This window comes from Grampus griseus (genome assembly GCF_964374135.1).
Source record: "Grampus griseus genome assembly, chromosome: 1".
Lineage (NCBI taxonomy): Eukaryota > Metazoa > Chordata > Mammalia > Artiodactyla > Delphinidae > Grampus > Grampus griseus.
Window position 1 is genome coordinate 137287738 of NC_139017.1, and position 22031 is coordinate 137309768.

The 22031-nt window shown below is 36.3% G+C and overlaps 1 protein-coding gene across 2 annotated transcripts in view; it reads left to right on the forward strand.

Moving 5' to 3' along the window:
- Positions 1-22031, forward strand: part of USP24 (ubiquitin specific peptidase 24) — a gene marked incomplete at its 5' end in the record, with an annotated part of 149945 nt that overhangs the window by 48756 nt on the left and 79158 nt on the right. The window contains 15 exons of one of the 2 annotated variants that reach the window (XM_082654633.1): positions 4330-4365; positions 4703-4768; positions 8589-8654; positions 11171-11245; positions 11883-12041; positions 13180-13294; positions 13491-13594; positions 14148-14255; positions 14462-14557; positions 14649-14810; positions 15010-15057; positions 16935-16994; positions 20232-20339; positions 21000-21149; positions 21793-21924. In XM_082654633.1, the coding sequence (XP_082510759.1) occupies positions 4330-4365; positions 4703-4768; positions 8589-8654; positions 11171-11245; positions 11883-12041; positions 13180-13294; positions 13491-13594; positions 14148-14255; positions 14462-14557; positions 14649-14810; positions 15010-15057; positions 16935-16994; positions 20232-20339; positions 21000-21149; positions 21793-21924 (1485 nt within the window). The remainder of the gene's footprint in view (positions 1-4329; positions 4366-4702; positions 4769-8588; positions 8655-11170; positions 11246-11882; positions 12042-13179; positions 13295-13490; positions 13595-14147; positions 14256-14461; positions 14558-14648; positions 14811-15009; positions 15058-16934; positions 16995-20231; positions 20340-20999; positions 21150-21792; positions 21925-22031) is intronic. The other variant, XM_082654634.1, reaches the window with a different exon arrangement.

A 22031-nucleotide genomic window follows, 5' to 3' on the forward strand; every position in this document is an offset into this window, starting at 1 on the left:
TTTTTCCCCTTTATCAGATTATTCCCATTGTGTATAACAGAGTCTAGTATTTTCCCATCTTTAAAAATTCTGCCCTGGATACCACTTCCATCTCTAGCTTCAGCATTATTCTCTATCCCCCTTCACAACCAACCAGATGAAAGATTCCATATCCTTCCCTCTCAGTTACTCTTTTAGTGGTTAGTCTAAAATTTTAACTTATTAATTAAACAAAACCTAAATTTCATCAGTAACTTTACCCTCTTCTGAGGAGTACTTGAAAACCTTAGACTGTTTCGTGTCCTCATTCCTCACCTGACTCATTATCCTTTTGTCTTTATTGTGCATTGTCTTAAGTCCTCTCCTGTATTGTTTTATCCCCTCAAATAGGTACAGTCATCATTACCTTATACAGTGTTTTGACTCAGCCCTATTTATATGCTATCTCTTTGTGTACCATTCCTTCTGTATTTCAGACCTTCCATTGGGATGATTTTTCTTCTTCCTGGAGTGCATCCTGTACAGTGTCCTTTCATAAGGGGTCCATTGGGAGTTGAGTCTTTGTTTTTGATGGCTTAAACTTGACTTTATTTCCTATTCCCTGAAGAACATTTTCACTGGGTTTTAAATCCTAGACTGACATACATTTTTCTGTCAAAATATCAAAGCTATCATTTCAGTGTCTTCTGACTTTTTTTTTTTTAATTTATTTTTGGCTGCTTTGATTCTTTGTTGCTGTGCGCGGCTTTCTCTAGTTGCAGCGAGCGGGGGCTACTCTTCGTTGCGGTGCGCCGGGCTTCTCATTGCAGTGGCTTCTCTTGTTGCGGAGCACAGGCTGTAGGTGCACGGGCTTCAGTAGTTGTGACTTGCGGGCTCTAGAGCACAGGCTCAGTAGTTGTGGCCCACGGGCTTAGTTGCTCCGCAGCATGTGGGATCTTCCCGGACCAGGGCTCAAACCCGTGTCCCCTGCCTTGGCAAGAGGATTCTTAACCACTGCGCCACCAGGTAAGCCCTGTCTTCTGGCTTTGAGTATTGTTATTGAAAGTTGATTGTTGGTCTGACTGTTGTTCCTTTGTAAGAAGTCTTTCTTTTCTTCATGGCTATTTTATTTCTTTTTGATAGTTGGCAATTTGACTCTCACTGCAATTAACTGAGGTATTCTTTTTGTTTATTTTGCTTCAGATCATTGAATTTTCGAATCTAAGGATTTATATCTTGTCGCAATTCTGGAAAATTCTCAACCATTACCTTTGTAAATATTGCCTCTTCCCCATTAGTCTCGCTTCCTCTAGAACTTTGATTGGCTACATGTTGGACCTTCTCATTCTGTTCTTTTTTTTTTTTTTAATATTTATTTATTTATTTATTTGGCTGCACCGGGTCTTAATTGCCGCACATGGGCTCTTTGCTGCGGTATGTGGGATCTTTAGTTGCAGCATGCTAATTCTTAGTTGCGGCATATGGGATCTAGTTCCCTGGCCAGGGATCGAACCTGGGCCCCCTCGATTGGGAGTGTGGAGCCTTAGCCACTGGACCACCAGGGAAGTCCCTCTCATTCTGTTCTTATGTCCCTTATTCTCTTTCATATTCTCCATCTTTCTGTCTTCTTGTACTGCATTTCTGATAACATTTTTTCAGACCTATGGTCCAGTTCACCAATTTTTTTTCTATTTGTATCCTATAGGCTATGTAACCTATTCATTGTCTTTAATTTCATTTATTATATTTCTCATTTCTATAAATTCTCATTGGTTCATTTTTGACTCTGCTTATTTTTTGTTATCTCACGTTCTTGACTCATATTTTCAGTCTCCTCCTTGTTTGATGCTTAACTTATATGTTTAATGCTTAACTTATAAGCATATGTCTGACATCTAAAAGCTGGTCTGATTCTGCCAGCTTTTACTCAGTTGTTTTGTATATGTATGTATGTGTATAGAAAAACATTTTTATACGTATTTCTTTGTTTTCCTGTGAACTTACGTTTCGTGGAATTTAATCTAAGAAGAGTTTTTGAGGCCTGAGTTGAAAGTTCTTTCCTCCAAAAAAGATTTACTTCTTCCAGATGCCTGGGGATACTACGATTTGGGAATAAATTCTCAGCTTAAGGTTTTTCAGACCATAAAGGCAGTGTGAATTGGAGCAGCAAAGCCATGTGAGGGCAATTTTGTGGTTATAAATTCCTGGAGAATTTTTTTCTTCTCACAATCCAGTACCACAGTCAAGGTAGGCAGGCTTCCTTGTTGTTTCCCTTCCACAGGTAAGTTTATTTCAGTTCATCTTACACTCAGGATGTAGCCCTTTGGGTTCTTGATTTATGTGACAAACTCTTCTTAGTCTCTGAGCCCTGTCTTGGCTACGTGTCCTGCTTCTCAGCCACTGTAAGGCTGTGAAAATGGAAGCTAGAGGTCTCCAGAGTTCCACAGATGCCTACAGCGTGAAAGCTGGCCTCACAGTTTGCTTACCTCACAGGATTTCTGCTTTCTCTTTTTTTAAAACTTCTGAGCACTTTGTGTCAACTCAGCTATATATTTTTAAAGTGTTTTTTTTTTTAATGTTTTTATCCAGTGGTGTTAAGTTATTTTCGGCTGGAGAGATGTTTGGGGTCACTAGACTGAACTCTACATTAACTCTTCAAGGCATTCCATTCTGCCTTCTTTCTCCACCACTCCACTGAAACAGCTCTCGTTAAGATACCAGCACCTTCGTGTTTCTAGATCCAGAGGAAATGTCTCTCGACCCCGTCAACAGGAATGGTCACAGTCAGTTTCTCCCTCCTTGAAACTTCCTTCCTACAGTCTCTTGCTTTCTGCCTGCCCCTCAGCCACCTATCCTTTCTCGACTCCTTCACCTCTACCCAACTTTGATCCAGAGTACTCTCTCTAAGAAATACCTTCCATTCTCATGGGTTTAAATGCTATCTTTGTGCTGATGGCCCTCTGCTTTATTATATCTCTGTGGCCCAAACCTCTTCTCTGAGCACAACAGACTTGAAGAGCCAACTGTCTCCTCTTGGTTGCCACACAGACATCTCAAACTGTGCCTAAAATGGAACTTCATTATGTCTCCCCAGCCTTCATTCTTCTCCCTTTCAGTAAATGGCATCACCATCTACCTACATGCTCAAGCCAAAACATAGGAATCAGCCACGATTCATCCCTTTTTCTTATTCCCCATATCCAAACTGTAAACAGGTCCTTTGATTTAATCTCACATAGATTTTAAGTTGACTTCTCTCTTTTTCCTCTGCCACCATCCTACTCCAAACACCATCATGTCCTACCTAGTTACTGCACTAGTCTTCTCCCTGGTATCTCTACTTTTCACTCTCTCATTGATCCATTCCATTCCATTCTCCACATAACTGCAAAGCATCCCCTTAAAACATAAAAGGCATCATTTTCTTGCTTTAAACACCTCTGTTGCTTTCTTTCTAATCACAGTCTACAGATTTCTGCATCATCTGGCTTTTCCTGTCTCTACAGCTTCATCTGTACCTTCTCTCCTGCACCCCGGCTCCCAGCTGGGAGAGTTGCCTCTCAGTTTTTCAAACAAGGTAGGCTTTTCTGCCTTCCCCAAACAGGACCTTTTCCATTTCAGCCTCTCTGCCTGGACTATTCTTTGAATGGCTAAATCTGTCTCATCCTTTAAGTTCCAGATTAAAGACCACCTCTTCAGAGAGGTTTTCTGTGACCACCACTCTGAACAGAGTAGGCTCCTTTTTCATTTGAAGACCTTTTGTTTTTCCTTTTGTGGAATTTAGCACAATCTGAGTTATGTGTTGGTTTACTTGTCTTTATTGATCCTGCTAGAATATGAGCTCTGTGAAAGCAGGTACCACATCTCTTCTTAGTCACTGTTCTGTATCCAGCCACTAGAACACTATTCAGCCCCTAGAACAGTGAATGCTTAAGAAAGGAAAGGAGGGAAGAAAAGGAGGAGAAAAGAAGAGCTTACTCTAGGACAGTAATTAATGGTACAGCTGGGACTAAAACTTTTAATTTCTTGATTCCTGATTTGCTACTCTTTAAGTTAATTTAGTTCCTAAAATATAACTCTCTTAGAAAATTTAACTCAAGTTATCTTGTACCTCAGAGAGCTTAAACTGATCTCAGCTACCCAAAACACACAAATGCTTCGTATTGTAGCAATTCCGTCAAAATACAGACTTACTCATGCAACTGTTTACAGTAATGTCAAAGAATCACGTTAAGAAACATTTGAGGAAACTTTGAAATATTTTTTAAATTTTAATTTTTTTCCAACATTTGATTTAGGATAAAAGAAATATGAGGGTTAGTAGGGAAGTTTTTGTATTGCCATCTCAATTTCTATTTTCTTTTCTCATAGGAGCCTCACGGATGGGTTGTGGATTTGGTAAATAAGGTATAAAGCTTTTATTAATATGATCATGTTTTCCATTTTCTAATGAGATTTCCTAGAGTTTGGTGTTTTAGGTAGATGACAGCTACAGAAAATAATCAGATAGGTTTTACAGTTTCTCCCTCTTTTTTATATGTGCTGTTTATACAGATAAACCTCAGCTTTAGGGCTTAGCACATCTCCTCTAGTATATCACAGGAGCATTGGAATTATTTTTGTGATGACCCTTAAGACCAGGATTATAGAGCACACTGATAAAGCAGAATGTGAGCCTTAGTTGCTTGCTTAAACTATTAAGGTATAGCATTTTAAAATTAACGTATACCTTTTTTCTTCTCAGTTTGGAGAATTAGGTGGATTTGCAGCAATCCAGGCCAAGCTCCATTCAGAAGATATAGAACTTGGGGTAAGTTAAACCACTATATATACAGTGTGGAAGTTCACTTTATCTGGGTTGCTGTGTAACCCAAGGGACATGGTCTAGACAAATTAAATTAAATGTTAAAGTTTAAGTCTTTACAGGAGCAGCTTCCATGTTTCTGATAACCACAGAAATGTTCACTGTTAATCAAAATAAGCAAATTTCAGTGTATGGTGTTTGGTTTTTTTTTTTCACCACACTAATTTCTCTTTGTGATATTTTTCTCTTAACTACTAACTTGTGGTGGTTACATGAAATTATCTTGCTATTTAGGGACAGTTGCTATATGTGGCAAGTATATGTGTACATAACAATTTTATGCCTCAGATAAGTCAGAAATTATTTCATAGTACCAGAAACAAATAAAATATTTTATTTTAAGATTGTTTAGTCAGCTTTTTGGTGTTACAGAGATTCATAGATAACAAGGGCTATAACAGGAGCTTAGAACCATCCCTCAGGTGCAATACCATTATCTTTTCATGTCAACTTTATTTTCTCAAATTTAACCTTGTGATAAGGGGAATAACATAATCTTTAATTTTTCACGGACTGCCGACCTGTTTGTAACCGAGAGCACTTTATTCTGTTCTCTAGTTAATTAATCATTCAGTTATAAGCTACGTATGTACTTGCCATGTAGAAGACACTGTGCTAGCTACTGTAAATTGATCAGAGCAGAAAATGATGTGGTAAAATAATATACCGAAGTGGTATAAATTGTGCTTACAGTAGCAGTTATTCCTGTGGGACCGTGACCAATCACCTAACTCCCTTGGTCTATCTTTGCATGAGAGCAGTAACAACGGTCAATGAGAGAGACTGGTGCTGTGGTTGGCAATAGTCTATTTCTTGCTACCCAGTGTTTATCCTTAAAGATCATATGTCTGCCAGCTCATAAATACTTCTACTGACACTGATCAGAGAGGCCTCTTCTCCCTCCCTGACTGTTAACTAGGTTGTTAGGCTGTCATTTTGATCCCCATTAAGTGGATCAAGTATGTTAGAGACGACTCTTGACCTGGAAGATAATAGTTAGTGACTTCAAAAGCAAGACAAAACAACACCTGTTCAGATATAGGGTTTTATCCAGCTTGCTTGTTTCTCAAGAACTGGCTATATAGGTCATTGGGCAGTATTAGAAATGAACCTCATTTTTTAAAAAGTTTAAATAAAACACTCACTAATTTCCTTCAGAGTTAATTTATTTAAACAAACAAACAGAGAAGCCCAAAGTTTCTCCCCTACTTGGATGAAAATTGGCCAAGGATGGATGCATAGGAATCTGGGCTTGCCCTCATTATTATCAAATGTCTTGAAGCTAAAGATACCTCGAAGATTTTTCCCTTAGGTCAGACCATTTTTCAGACAACTGTGTTGTTTGTTGCAGTTGATGTAAAATTAGATTGTTTAGGTTGTATTGAGAAGATGGTAGAAATTCAGGCATAGGAGAAGGAGATTGCAAAGATTGAGGCTCCAATTTTGCAAACAGGTCCAATTAAAATTGCACAGTAAGGGCTTCCCTGGTGGTGCAGTGGTTAAGAATCCACCTGCCAATTCAGGTGTTCGAGCCCTGGCCTAGGAAGATCCCACATGCCGCAGAGCAACACTAAGCCCGTGCACCACAACTACTGAGTCCGCAAGCCACAACCACTGAAGCCCGTGCACCTAGAGCCCGTGCTCTGCAACAAGAGAAGCCACTGCAATGAGAAGCCCACATGCCGCAATGAAGAGTAGCCCCGCTCACAGCAGCTAGAGAAAGCCTGCATGCAGCAACAAAGACCCAAGGCAGCCAAAAATAAATCAATAATTGTTTTTTAAATCACAATAAATGTCTCATTTCTGACCAGTTAAGAAGGTGACTATGTCCCAGAATAAATTTAGGCTGTGTTATAAGACTGAATACAAGTGAATGTCATCATTTTACATTTATATTTACATATTTTTGGATTTGAAAAATACTGGGGAAAAAAAATCATTCACAATCTGTCAGTTTAAAATACCTGTACAAAGTAAGAAGTGAAGGTTTCCTGTCCTCCACCCCACCCCAACACATACATCTACCTCCTAGGTCATGGTTACCCATATAATGCATAGCCTTTCTGACTTTTTCCTAAGTTTATATAAAATATATCTGCATGTTCTCTCTTTCTCTTTGAGACCAAATTGTAATCAAACTATACCTAGTAGCATACTTTCACATAACATTATATCATGGACATCTTTCCAGGTTAGTGCTATCAGTGTTTTTGATGGCTCCAGTGTGTTCCTGCAACTGTTGTACCGTGATGCAGTCATTTATTAATGAGCATTGGATTATTTCTAAGTTTTTGCTATTACAGAGAGTGTTCCATGTAAATTTGTCCTTGTGTACATTTGCTGCCATATCTGAAGGATAGATTCCTAGAAAGTGGGATTTCAAAGATTATATACATTTTAAAATTATAATTGATAGTGCTAAATCTCCTTTCAAAAAGTGGTGACCAGTGTATACTCCCATAAAGTCATTTCCTAGTACTGTCGTTAGTGCTGAATATTGTCAGTCTTTAATTTTCCAATATGATGGACCAAAAAAATGGTATTTTATTATCTAATTTGCAATACTCTGATTTCCTGTGAATTTGAGCATTTTGTTATATGACTATTGGCTATTGGCATTTCTTCTGTAAATTTGATCTATTTACATAGGTCTTTGGGGTTCCTTGTCTTATTTATTTTTTTCTTTTTATATTAAGTATATCAATGTCACGTCTATTTTGTGTATTTGTAAATTTCTTTTCCTTCTCTTTTCATTTCTGTTGATGGTGTCTTTTTGCCATAGAGAGGCTTCAAAATTTTATACAGTCAGTTTTTTCCTTAATGGCTTAAAATTTTTCTGATTTGCTTGGGGAGTGTTTCCTTCCCCATCTCAAGGTTATAAAAATACTCATATAATTTTATACTTCTACAGTTTCATTTTTTAAACTTAGTTCTTGAATTCGTTTAGAATGTATTTATATATGATGTAAGATAGAAATCCAATTTTATTTTCTTCCAAATGGGTAACTAATTGTTGTTAAGATCCTTTAAAAAATATTCCATTTTTTTCTTCACTACTTTAATTTGTTGGCTTTATCAAATGTCAGAGTCCCGTGTATACATGAATTGTTCTTGGACTTCTGTTCCTGTCATTCATTCGTTCGGTCACTCTGCCATTTTTATACCATTCTCCAGTGTTTTCATTATTGGTAGTGCCAGTTTTGCTCAGCGTCTTTCTTTTCTCAAATTTTATTGATCATTCTCATATTTTTACTCTTCTGAATCTAGCCAGCATGTCAGGTTCTCCTGCTCTAGAAAGTTCCACCAAGACCATATGTGGAATTGTGTTCAGTTTGTAGGTGTGTTCAGTTTGTTCATTTTTACAGTACTGGTCTTTTCCATTCAAGAACATGGTATCTCATTTATTTGGACTATTTATGTATTTTTGTAAAGTTTTATAATTTTCTTCATGGAAGTTTTAAGTATTTTTTTGTTAAAGGCACATTTCACTCCTTCCCCAACTGTTCTCTCCTTGTTCAAATAAAAATTTTTATTACTCTGCAATGTGAACGTTAGAATCATCTCATCCAAGCCTTGAAAGAAGTTTTATTGGCATATTATGATTTAAATCACATTTCTACAGTAATTTAAATAAATCGACATCTTTATATCAGTTCTTCTATTCAAGAGTATAAAATGTTCTCTGACATATTAAAAGGGATTTGTTTAATGTTAAAAGGAAGAAACTCACTCACATTTATTTCTCACCTTTACTGTCTTTTTTCAGGCAGTATCAGCACTGGTGCAGCCCTTAGGGGTGTGTGCAGAGTACCTCAACTCCTCAGTGGTACAGGTAAGACAGGCCATTTTACACTTACTTCAGAGGTGATCTAAGACATACAAACAGTAAAATTATCTTTTTATCAGGTTGTTCAGAATTGTGCGTAATTTAGAGTAACTTTTTTTTTCAGATTAGCTATCTTTATAGTGAAAATATCAGAAGATAAATAAAAGTGATTACTAATTTAAGGTATAGGAGACCTAACATTTAAGGTTATTTACCTTTTTATCATTTTATCAAATATAATTACATATTATAGCATATATTTTTCTTTGCTTCCTTCACTATAAAATAGGTGGCATATATCCCTACCCCCTTTACAGGATTATTTAAGGGTTCAGTGCCATTATGTGTTAAACAGTGTTGAGTGGTGCTGGGCTCACCTGCTAGCCAAGTCACTCACTATCTGAGTAACAGTTTAACAGCACATCTTGTCTGATTTCTTGCCTCTGCAGATTGTACGTCAGCAGGTCACAGGATAGTCGAGGCTGTGGAATGTTCAGCTTCCTAATGCTTAGGGCTTATTACATTTTCTTATTCCTTTCCATTTCAGTTAACAAGTTTTACTGAATAAAATGTCATGTTGAAATACCTCCACTTATTATTTTCTTTATAGAAATAAGTCTGTGAAACTTAAAACTTTCACAGAGATTTTTTTTTAAATCACCGCAAATGGTTTTGAAAGCTTAGTGTCCTTTGGAAGCAAATAGTATGCACTTGTTCCTTCTTTCTAATATCTAATTTACTTAGGGCCATTTTAACAAGGGATATAGGATTTTTTTAGTAGGTTCTGGAAATTCCTGCTATTTCTAAGTTTTAAGTGCCTTCTTTAGAGTTCAAAGCAATACTGCAAGATTTTTAAATGAAACAGGATGGCTACTTATGTATTTCTTCATTCTGGATACTAAGGTCTTTAGAGACATCTAGTGTTCTCTCACTTATTAAGCATATGAATACAATCATTCGTTTTGTAGCTGAAACAAAGACATAAAGAGACAAAATGATTTGACTTAATAATTGGCTTTTTAATAATCAGAGCCAGGATTGAATTTTTAAATGCATGCTTTTAAACCCATGCATTGCTCCATGGAAAGAGCTTCAGTGTAAATATTCCAACTGCTAATTAATACTAAGTTCTTTAGAAATTCCAGGTTTTATATGTAAACACAGTGTACTTTTTTTGGCTCCGTTGGGTCTTCGTTGCTGCACGCGGGCTTTCTCTGGTTGTTGCGAGCGGGGGCTACTCTTCGTTGTAGTGCGCAGGCTTCTCATCGCGGTAGCTTCTCTTGTTGCGGAGCACGGGCTCTAGGTGCGCGGGCTTCAGTAGTTGTGGCCCGCGGGCTCAGTAGTTGTGGCTCGCGGGCTCTAGAGCGCAGGCTCAGTAGTTGTGGTGCACGGGCTTAGTTGCTCCGCGGCATGTGGGATCTTTCCGGACCAGGGCTTGAACCCGTGTCCCCTGCATTGGCAGGCAAATTCTTAACCACTGTGCCACCAGGGAAGTCCAAGCACAGCATACTTTAAAAAGTATATGAATTTCCAACCAAAGCTTATTTAACTTTATCTTTATTTTAATTATATCAAACCATCCAACCTTAAATTCATTCAGCAATAAATTCATACCATATTTATGTAAATTAACAATTGTCTCTACCACTTGCTCCTTGTGTGACTTCGGAAGACTGAAGTAACTCCTGTGACTTGGCTTCTTTATCTGTAAAATAGTGATAATAACCATGCCTATCTCACAGAGTTGCAGTGAGAATTAAGCAGGGCTGGCACATGCTGACAAGAGCCGTGTGACTTGCCTCTTACCCTGACAGCCCTCAGTTCTCACTATACAGTTGGCATAAGTGTAAATAAAGAAATTCTACTAGGATAATCAGTTGCCTGATGTCATTTTAATTCATTGCTAATGTCTTCTTGCTTTGACAGCCAAATATTGTCTATCTTCTCTTGTCACCAGATAAGTTTTAAAAATTATTTTACTTAAATGGAAGTGATCATTTAGATCTAGCTAATAGTTTGCTACTTTTCACATACTATTCAGAGTTAGTTACCTGGTTATGCTACCATTCTGGAGCAGTGTGTTGTATGAGTCTTGTCTATAGGCCTCATTTATATCAGTTAGCAAAATAAATGCATAAAACAGCGTATTTTTCATGGTCTGTGCTTACATTCGTTTTTTAAATCAAATGCAAAATACTTTATTACAAAAATAGTACATACTCATGCCTTAATGTTTTAAGTTAGTCGGTGTGTCTTTGGTTGTCTTTGGTTGCTCTTCAAAGGACCCTTTATAAGATAGTAAAGAGGGATTGCACCCATATGATAGTAAAGAAGCTGAGGCACAGAATCAGTTAAGGGTTTACTTGGGATGGTATTACCTAGTTAGTGGCTGCTCTAATACTAGAATTCCAATCTTTGCATAGCACCCTCTCCTTTGTGAAATACGAATAAAAAAGTGTCTCCTCTCTAGTTTGGGGACAGATTCAGGGGTCCTTATTAACTTTAGTACTGTTTTCTTGCAGCCCATGCTGGACCCAGTCATCCTTACTACAATCCAGGACGTGCGGAGCGTGGAAGAAAAGGACCTTAAAGATAAGGTAATGTTCTCTCCAGTCAAGTAGCCCCAATGCCTATTGGTCCATGGAAGCAGAGCCAGGGCTTAGGGCAAGGTTCACACACCATTGCTGTTTGGATTCTGGTCACATACAACTCACATCAAATTAATTTTACATCTCCTAACCAAAAAATGTTTTGTCTGAAATACCAAGTGGTTGGTGTTACCTCAGTCAATAGAATGAATGTAGGGTTGTCAGCAAGTGATACCATTAAGAATTTTACTAACATGTTGATTTTTTTTTTAACATGTTGATTTTGATAGTAGTATAATTGGTATAGCATTGAAGAAGCTTTAAAATGATTCAGTATTAAAAGCTATCCAAAGGTGTTTAAAGCAATTTTAACATTTAAATTTAACGTGATTTATTTTGTCTACCTTGAATTTGTCACAGAACCCTTCCCTTTTCTTTGCTCACACATGTGCTAACTTTTGTTTAGAAGTAAAATGTAGTTTATTGACCATGTGGAATATCATATACCATTAGACCATGGTTATTGAAAATGTCCTGTATTCCTGTGTGTGTGTAAGAATTGGCATCAGAATGTCTTCATGGTTCCTTTTTGTTTTTTCTGTTTATGTATCTGTACGTTTGTGTGTATTTTGTTTTTAAATAAAAGAGATTGGTTAGCATCCCGGAGCTCTTGTCTGCCATTAAGTTACTTTGCATGCGCTTCCAACCGGATCTGGTGACCGTTGTGGACGACCTTCGACTAGACATCCTACTGCGCATGCTGAAATCACCTCATTTTAGCGCTAAAATGAATTCCCTCAAAGAAGTAAGTTTTGCGTCCGTTTCTGGAAGACTTAAAGGACAGACACTTTAAGTTTTTCCAGAACTTGTGGTTATTAATATAAAAATGTTGGGAAAGAAAGAATAATAATTTCTTGTAATCCTACAAAAAGAGATAACAGTGATTATATATAAAATGGTATACATGTTTATAATTGTTAATAAAGCAATATTTTTATACGTATTACATTCCAAATTCGTTCTGTGAAATATTTAGTGTTCTAGTGAAATTTGCTAGAACATAATTCCTTGGAATATACAGTTTGAGATTTACTTTTTACCCTAAGGGTATAATTCCTTTTACTATATTTCAGATATGTGTTTACTTAAATCAAATCTTCTAACTGGGGTTGAGGCAAAATTTTGTTTTGTTTACAACTGTGATGGTCTAAGCAAAATGATGGAAGTAATTTTCTGCAGCTTCCTAAACTTTACATGAGCATAGTTGGTTTTGGTGAGTTTCCGGTGGAGCCAATACAGTTCAGTCATAATTCCAGTTATTTTCCTTCAGTTTTGTGTTAATTAGGATTCTTGGCTGCAAGTGAAATAAACTCATCTTGAATTATCTTAGACTAAAAGAGGAATTTAATGGAAGAAGGCTAGGCTGTCTCACATGAATGAGAGATTGACTAGCCAAACCGTGTAAGGGCAGGGACACATGTGGGCAACAGGATCAACTAGAATCTGAGAACTGAATCACTGCCAGGACTCTATCCAGGTCTTATCTCTGCTTTTATGAGCATGATGGCCTTGTTCTCTTTCCACCTACAGAGTGGCATCTTTCATATGGTAGACATGGCCATGGATAGCTCTTGTGACTGGGGAAGGACTGATACTTTCTCTCTGGTCCCAAGTATAGAATTTGGAGGAGTGCTCTGATTGAAGTTTGGGTCAGATGTGCATCCCTGAGCCAATCAGCAGTGGCCCAGGAAGTGTGAACTCTGTGTTCTTTTTAAAGAGACATCACAAATAAGTGGTCTATTAACTTCTAATAACTGGCCTTTGATACATTTTGGCTAATCGTTAGACCACGTTGTAACACTATAAAAGTCACAAAATATATATGAAGATTTTGATTATGAATATTCGCATTAGATTCAATCACAATAATCCTGTCTTTTTAGGTAACCAAACTAATAGAAGATAGCACTTTATCCAAATCTGTGAAGAATGCTATAGATACAGACAGACTATTAGATTGGCTAGTTGAGAACTCAGTTCTTTCAATTGCATTGGAAGGTAAGTTGCTTAAAAAAGGTTACCTAACACATAAATAATATATTTCTGTATAAAAAAGGTATGAAATTGTTGTTTTGACTATATTAGCCTTTAAATAATCTTACAGAAAGTTAATATTGCTTTGAATAAATAGGATCATATTTAGAAAGTTAGTGTTCACTGTATCTGTCTGCCTCTCTGGTGTTTCTTCTCTTAGGCAACATAGACCAAGCACAATACTGTGATCGTATAAAGGGAATTATTGAACTCTTGGGCAGTAAATTGTCTTTAGATGAGCTCACTAAAATTTGGAAGATACAGGTAAGTTGATCAGAATTATTTTTGCCTTTTTCTAACTTTTTTCAGTAAGGGCGAAGGGTGGTGACTCTCTAAAGCAGAGACTTACTGCCCATGGATAAATAAATCATAATTGAAGTCACAAATTATCTATAAGCAGATTTAAAAATGAGACACATAATACTCTCAACTGAGACCCTCAAGATCATTTATAAAATGTGAAAAGTGAGTATGTTTTTCTTGTAATTAGTTTAAATTGTTTTTAAGCCAGTTGAAGATATTTTGTTCTCTTGAAATGAACATGTCAGATTGAGAACTTGATTCTCATCTTTTTTTACATTGTCTTTTTAGAGATTTAATGCTTCTAGGAATTTAAACAAGGCCAACAGATAACCATTAATAATGGTTGCTTCTTGTAGTCTTACCAATTTTATCACGCAAGTGTATGTATGCTGTTAGACTAGAATCAATTTATCTTTGTTACTGTTTTGCTTTTGCGTCTATAAATCAACAGGGAAAGACTTGGGTTTTTCCGGTCTCCAAGACTTAACTTTCTTCCCAATGTCTTCTTTTCTAGTCAGGACAATCATCTACTGTGATCGAGAATATCCATACTATTATTGCTGCAGCAGCTGTCAAATTTAATTCAGATCAGCTTAATCATTTGTTTGTTCTCATTCAGAAGGTATGTGTTCAAACGTGCTTACTTTTAAATATTTCTAAAATAATTTTATTTTGAAGTCTCCTCCCTCTAAATTAGCAGTGTTTAACCGTACACTTCTTACTTTATTAAACTTTTTTAGCTCAAGTTTAAAGTTTTTGCATATTTTGCCAGTGTGATCAAATGGGACTGGGAAGCAGTTCCTGTGTCTTTTCTTTTTCGTTCTACAGAGCTGGGAGACCGAGACCGATAGAGTAAGACAGAAGCTATTGAGCCTGATTGGACGAATAGGCCGTGAAGCTCGCTTTGAGACCACTTCTGGAAAGGCAGGAGAATCAAATGACTTTTTCTAGCTACAAGTACTTAAAGCAGCTTTACTTGCGTATGGGCTGGCTCATCACATGTGGTTTATTATAGGTGTTAGATGTACTCTGGGAACTGGCTCATCTCCCAACGTTGCCCAGTAGCCTTATTCAGCAAGCTTTGGAGGAGCACCTGACAATCCTAAGTGATGCGTATGCAGTGAAAGAAGCAATCAAGAGGAGCTACATCATTAAGTGCATAGAAGATATTAAAAGGGTTGGTTTTATCTTTGGTCTAGTTTTGTTGTCAGAGCAACAGTATTGTCTGAGTAATTAGAGCCAAATAATTTTCCTCCCCTATTATGTAAATTAAACTAAATGTCCTACCTGGAAGCTCATACCTTAGAGTCCAAAATAGGGAAATTATAGGTACTGCTTTTACCAAGTCACTTATATTTCTTAAAATTAATTTTCAGCCTGGAGAATGGTCAGGTTTGGAAAAAAACAAGAAGGATGGATTCAAGGTAAGAATTTGCAGATGGAACCAACTAAAAGGTATACTAATTTAATAATTCCTTTTAATAAATTGAATTATAATTTTAAGATAAAAGTATCTTTTAGTGTTTCTTCGAATAATATTCAGATACACACTGCTGTTTAAATATTTGCTTATGACCTGTGCTTATTATTTAAAGCTTGGGGGTTATTGACTGTCAAAGGGGAAGAAAAATCCAGGGTCACATTCAAAGAGTAGTTTTACTATATTATTTTCATAAGATTGTAAGACCTTCAACTTAGTTTTTCTTTTTTAAAATTAAATCCAAAGTATGCACATCTTTAATAAGCACAGTGGATTCTAAATAAATATCGTGTCCATTTTTCTCCCATAAGAGAGAAATGGAGGAACATTCATAGAGTCAGAAGAGAGAAAGAAGGGAAGAAAGAAGTTCATTCGTTGCTGGCACGTAGTTGTTTTCTAGGTGCTTGGTTCAGATGTGTTCCTAAAGTAATTCCTTACACAAACGGTTATTGAGTGAGTGCCTGCTGCTAGGACTCGATTTTAGAAGGTAGAACTGGGTAGTGATGGGTGCTGTGAAGTCCTACGCTGCAGGGCTTTGGCCTCCAGGTGACTGTGGACTTAAGGGCTATCCTTCGAAAGGGTGGGTAGCAGCATGTGTAGTGATGATTGTAGCTCTCCTGTTGCTGCAGTCAGTAGCTACTCACTGGAGCCTGCTTCCGTGGTTGCTGCAGCCCTGATCAGAGCATGTCCTCCTCCCACGCAGGCCCTCAGGTTGCCCAGATGAAACAAAGCCTAGCAGCGAGAGGGGTTTCATTTCACTGTTATCATAAGAAAAGGTTTTAGTAAATAGCTAATGGCTTAGGAATTTCATTGGTAAAACATATTTCTTGGCTTTCCTAGTAAGTATTTCTTTAAAGGATCTTGAATACTGCTAATTTACATTAGTAAATTCAGAGACTCAGCTCTTGCTAAGCGGGCTTGGTGACTCAGTAGGCTTTTATTCTCTTAAATTATGCTTGGTCATAAAGTTTAGTTGGGGACATTTAAGAACTTTGTGTGTTATATTTCTGACATTGAAATTTGATCAAGTGAATTTTCTACATTAAAATCGTTCACAGACTGGAGCTGGTAATGCTCAGGTTATGATTAATTGTTCCTTTAATTCAACAACATTGCTCTCTTTCTACTCAGATACAATTTGAATTTTCTCAGCTCAGTGATTCAGATAATTTAGCACCCTCTGTCTTTATGATTGAAACTCATCCAGAGTTATTTAAGAAGTTTAAATCTTTCAATAGTAATAGTAAGAGGGAAAGGGTATCTATAGAAAATGGTCTTTTCTTCACAGTAACAGATACATTTCTTTATAGGTATGAAGGTCAAAGCTGAAGGGACTTTTTCCTCCCTCCAGGGAAATGGCTTTTGAAACCAGAAAAATCCTTCCTGATCCCTGTTCCTTCCTTGTTACAACTAAGCAGTACTTTAGCCCTTGTAGCCAGTAGCATCGCTGCATCTTTATTGCTTCTCTTTGCAGTCGCTTCATTCATGTCTATTGTTTGATAACAAAACTCAAAAAGTAGCAGGGAGAATTTTGGAGTCATTTTGTGAGTCTTGAAAGGAATATTCTTCCTTTTTTGTATCCCACTGCTCCCAGTAAAGAAATTCTGACGTACCATTCTTTCATTTCAAATAATAATAACTTGCATTTACATAGCACTTTTCAGTTGACTGAGTGCTTTCGCAGATACTCTCTTAAAGTACACATGGCTGAAGGGGGGCAGTGGGAAGATCAAAGCCCCCGATATGACTCCAGGCAGGGGGTTGAGTTATATACTGCCACTAAAGGTGTTTTTCTATGCTATGCCCTTTCCTGCCAGGCAGCAAGGTGGGCTGACTGGGAATTATGTCTCCCTGCCAGGCTACACAGAAACTAAGCAAAGGGTAAGACAAGATCACCCACCTCTTACTCCCCTCCCACCCCCCAGCTACCTCTACTCCTCCAACTGATTCCCTTTCCCTCTGCTTTTGACACTCTTAAAATTCCCAAGTTCCATTATTGTGTTCAGAAATTCTGACCTTTATTTCTCTCAACTTTATTTCTGTAGATTCTGCCAGGATACCCTTGGCTTCCTTGGTCCTCTTTCCTTTGCTTCCTTTATACCTTCCACTGTCTGCCCCCAACCCTTTCCCTCTTATTGCACTTATTTTTTACTTCAATTAAAAAGTTTAAATGTACTCATCCAAAAAAAATATTACTAAACCAAAAAAAGTCATTTTTACTCAATTAGTGGTGTTTGTGTATTCCTTAAGTCATTATATGAAGGCCTCCTAGCACAGTGCCCAGCAGCCTTTCAATAAATGTTGGCTCCCTTTCTCTTACCTCTTCCCCTTCCTCTGTGAGGACACTAAAATCGTTACTTACCCATACCTGAGGGGCCTCCACTTGCCAAAACATACAACTGGAAGTAAAACCAGCAAGATGCCCTCAGTACAGCCTCACAGTGATGTGCTTAGCACAGGAGGAAATACTTTTTAAATGTCCACCCATGTAAAAATTTGAACTTGGTTCTAGGTAAATGGCTAGGTCTGGTAAAACAAGGCAGATGAAGAACTGGGATATTCAACTTTGAGAAGAGAGAACTCAAGAAAGAATAGGAAAGCTTTTTCAGCTACTTAGAGGATTGTTATAGAAGTTTGATTCAACTTAACTTTTTATGTCTCCTAAGAAGTTATGGGAAGGCATGTTGCAATATGATAGAGCAATGAACTTCCTATGAAAACAGTCTGACACAGAATGCACTGCCTCCTGAGTTCCTCATCACTGGAAACACTAGAAGACAAGTTTTGTAACAAAAATGAATAAGGAAAGTTTAGGCACAGGTTTGCAGGCTAAACTAGTTGACCTCTACGGCTTCATCTAACATTAGGAGTCTAATTTGGATATACCATTAACTCCTACTTATGAAACCTCAGCTTCATTATCAGACATTATCAGATATGTTCGTTTTAATTGTTCACCATAGTCTTCTGCCCCTTTTATAAATGGAGAAGAGTAATTTAAATTTTTCTTATAACATAGCAACATAATGTTATAGATATGATGGAATAAATAACATCTGTCTTGTTTGCTAAACTGTAGAAAGGCTATATCAGGAATACTTTTTAGATTCTAAAGGGTAATTTTCAATGTTAAAAAAAATAATCTAACCGTAATTGACTTAATTGGTCATAATGATACTTTTTAATATACCTGATTATTTACTAAAGGGTTTATATTTATATCCTAATGTTTGTAATCCTTTTGGAAGGTATGAGTTCGGACTTAAGCCTTAGAATTTTAATCTCTGTCATTTTGCAACTTTCATATCCTAGCAGAAATATTCTAGCTAGTCTTGCAAGTAGTTGGCCTTTAATACATACCTTATTTCTCTGATTCTAAGATGCCAGTGATTGCAACATGCATCACAGGTTTAATCCAGTATGTACAGCCTCACTGTGGCACACCGCTTTTCATTATCTAGTGTAGTGCTTTGGACTTCTTTGAAATCTTTAAGATTGTAGAATTTTGAGGCACGTTGAAGAATATGGAGTTTTGTGTCCTTTTTTTTGTAAAAACTCAAGCTGCTTTTTTCTTTCATTAAGTTGTATATACTACAAGTTAAACAGTTTCTCTTGAATCAAGGTGCAGCCTTGGACAGAGAGACGTTTAATGCCAAGTGATACAGCCCTTCACAGGGTATGAGTCTGTCACACCGAGTTCTCCTGGCTCTGAAAAACACTTAAGTCCGAGACCACTGGCAGTTATTCTTTGCTTTTAATTGAATTGATGGACACGACAGGCTAGTCAGTGCTATATCATAGTGTAATCTTTTTGATAGCATTCAAGAAACAAATCAGTGATCTACATTTAAGTTAAAAAGCCATCCTTGTTTGGTGCTAAACTATGCCAGGTAACAGCAGAAATGATGGGTAAATGAACAGATACCTTTTGAAAACAGCTAAGTTTGCACATATTCACATAAGGACAGGTATATCTAAACTTACTCCTATGCCTAGTGGCTGGTAAGTTTCTTTGATACAGTTGTAAGAAGTGTCCATTTCAGAAATATTAAAATTTATAAAACCTATATCTTAGAATCCAGGAAATACGGTATTTGCTGATTGGCTAATCTCTAGGAAAGCCAGTATTATTTAGGCAGTAGCTGTCTCACATTTACGTATTTAGTAGTACGATATTTTTCTGCAAATGACATCAAAAGTAGTTTTCTGCCCCATAGGCATCTTCATCTTACAGAAAGACTTAAAGAAGCAAGACTTTAAAAAAATAATACAGTTTTTAAAGTAAAAGCTAAGGACTTAAACTGTTACTCAGTTTTTTAGAGAGTTACTTTTCAATTGATCGATAGTGTTTAATCTGACATTCCTACAACCTTTATAATGAAATCACATAGTTTGAAAGATGCTATTTATTCAAAAGCAATTCTCTTTTTAAAGAGTATCGCATGAATATCAGACTTTTCAGATATGTACTTGAAGATCTGGATTGTCATGTACCAGTTTCAGAAATAACATATTTGAAAAGTGTTTTGAAAACTATAAAGTATAAGTGTGAAGTGGCTGTAATAATTAATAAAAGTAGAATTCTCTCATAAAATTGTTTTAACTAGGAAATACAAGCAGACCATGGATATCTTCTTTAATATTTAGACCACTATTAGTATCTTGATCATGTCATTGGTATCTTAATCATGTAATTGTAGACAACCATATTTTTATACCATTTTACTTATCAGCCAGTTCAGTATTATCCAAGTTAAGCTTTTGCCATCAATTTATTTTATTACGTCAACATATCCTAGCAGCCTGTGCTACTTAATCTATCCTCTGAAGTTGCTAATTCCTTGTCGTCTGTTTTTTGCTGATGTACCCCTATACATTTACTATCACTTCACATCCACTCCTGTTTGCAGTTCTTGGCTTTAGGATTGCATGCAGAATAAGAAGTTGAAGACTGAATTATGAGTGCATGGAGATAAACTATAAATGAGCGATGTGAAGAGAAAAATAATAGAATGTGTAACAATAAAACCTAATTGACTTGGAAATTTTTTGTAGCTAATAAATTTAATCTGCTATTTATTTCTAAATTTAACTAATGTAACTTCTTTTTAACTCTAGTCATCTCAACTTAATAATCCCCAGTTTGTATGGGTAGTACCAGCTTTGCGTCAGCTACATGAAATCACCCGCTCATTCATAAAACAAACCTATCAGAAGCAAGACAAGGTAAGAGTATAGTTATATTTGACTATTATACAATTACTTGCATAACCTTTTATAATAACAAACATCAAAAGATTGCTGAGTTTTGTAGTGACTGTATTACAGTTTTATGGTTATTAATGTAATTCATTTATATTACTTAATAATCTTGAATTTAAACATCATTCTGCTTTCATTTCTATGGAACTTTTCTTTTGATATATCCCTAACTCATTTATTTTTTATTTCCTTAATTTACAAAGTAAGCCAATGTTTAAAAGTTAATGGTATTTTAGAAATTTGTTTGAAAAGATTCAAAGACTTATTTTATATTGTGAAAACATTAGTTTGCTTAAGGAGCTAGAGCTTCCTCAGTGTAATAGACTTGGGAAGAAAGATCTGGAAAAGTATGCAAGAAGTGAAATAGTTCTTTTGAAAGACTTTTTTTTTTTAAAGAATCCCTTTTAGAAGCAGAAATTTACCAGGGAAGTTTATTAATTCTATAGTAATTCCCTAGTAAATGTACATACCAGATTGATTTTATTTACTTTTATGTAGGAAATATGAGTGAAAAACTTTCTGTGTTTGCTATTCCTCAACTACGTGCTAAAATAGAAGCGTGTATTAAACTGACAAAATAACTGCGCATTCTCATACCATTTTTCTTTTTGTTGTTTCGCCAAGAGCATTATTCAAGACTTGAAGAAAAATTTTGAAATAGTAAAATTGGTAACAGGAAGTTTGATAGCTTGTCATCGGCTTGCAGCAGCCGTGGCTGGACCTGGAGGCTTAACTGGTTCAACACTAGTGGATGGCCGATACACTTATCGGGAGGTATCTGGCATTGTGCTTTTGTTTCATGATTTACAGCATTCATTTGGCCTTTTTGCACTTGAACTATAAAAATCATATTTATTGGGAGTAACTCTAAAGAGGTAGCATGAGGTGTCTTTGTCATAATGGAACATTTTTGTATCTTGACTTTATAATCACATCAAAATAAAAGCTCAGAAAATTGATATTTGTGGGTAAATCTTTCAGTAAATCACCCAAGATAACTGCATATGATATGGTAATAAAAATAAACATCTTTTCTTTGTCTTTGATCAGAAATAATAACTGTCAGTTCTGTGGCTAATGGCTTTTGTTTTTCAAATCTAGTGGTTAGTAGTATTGTTTTTTTAAAAATAGAAAAATACCTTAACTCACCAGTTGTGTTGTGGTGTTTTACTCTGAGATTGCCGAAATTGTATTTTTTTGGCATCTAAAGTCAACTGAGTTTGTGTTAGACTTCAAGTAGTTTCTGCTGCATTGTATTGTCAACTTGTAAACAGATTTCTCACATTTACTTTACCCTAAGTTATATGAAAAAGCATTAGGTAAAACTATTTAATTTCAAAATTTTTTTGTTTTTTTAAATTTTTCTTTTACATATGAATGCCTGGAGTTAACTAATTAGCATTATTTCTTTTTGCAGTATTTAGAGGCCCATCTAAAATTTCTGGCATTTTTCTTGCAAGAAGCTACTCTGTATCTCGGTTGGAATCGTGCCAAGGAAATCTGGGAGTGTCTTGTGACTGGCCAGGATGTTTGTGAATTAGATAGAGAGGTAAGAAGATACTGTGGATGAAGTAAGACAGCAGTGGGACTTAATAGCATTTCACTTTTTTGTGTGTATCTCACATTTTTGTGTGTGTCTCACACCTTCAATTCTAA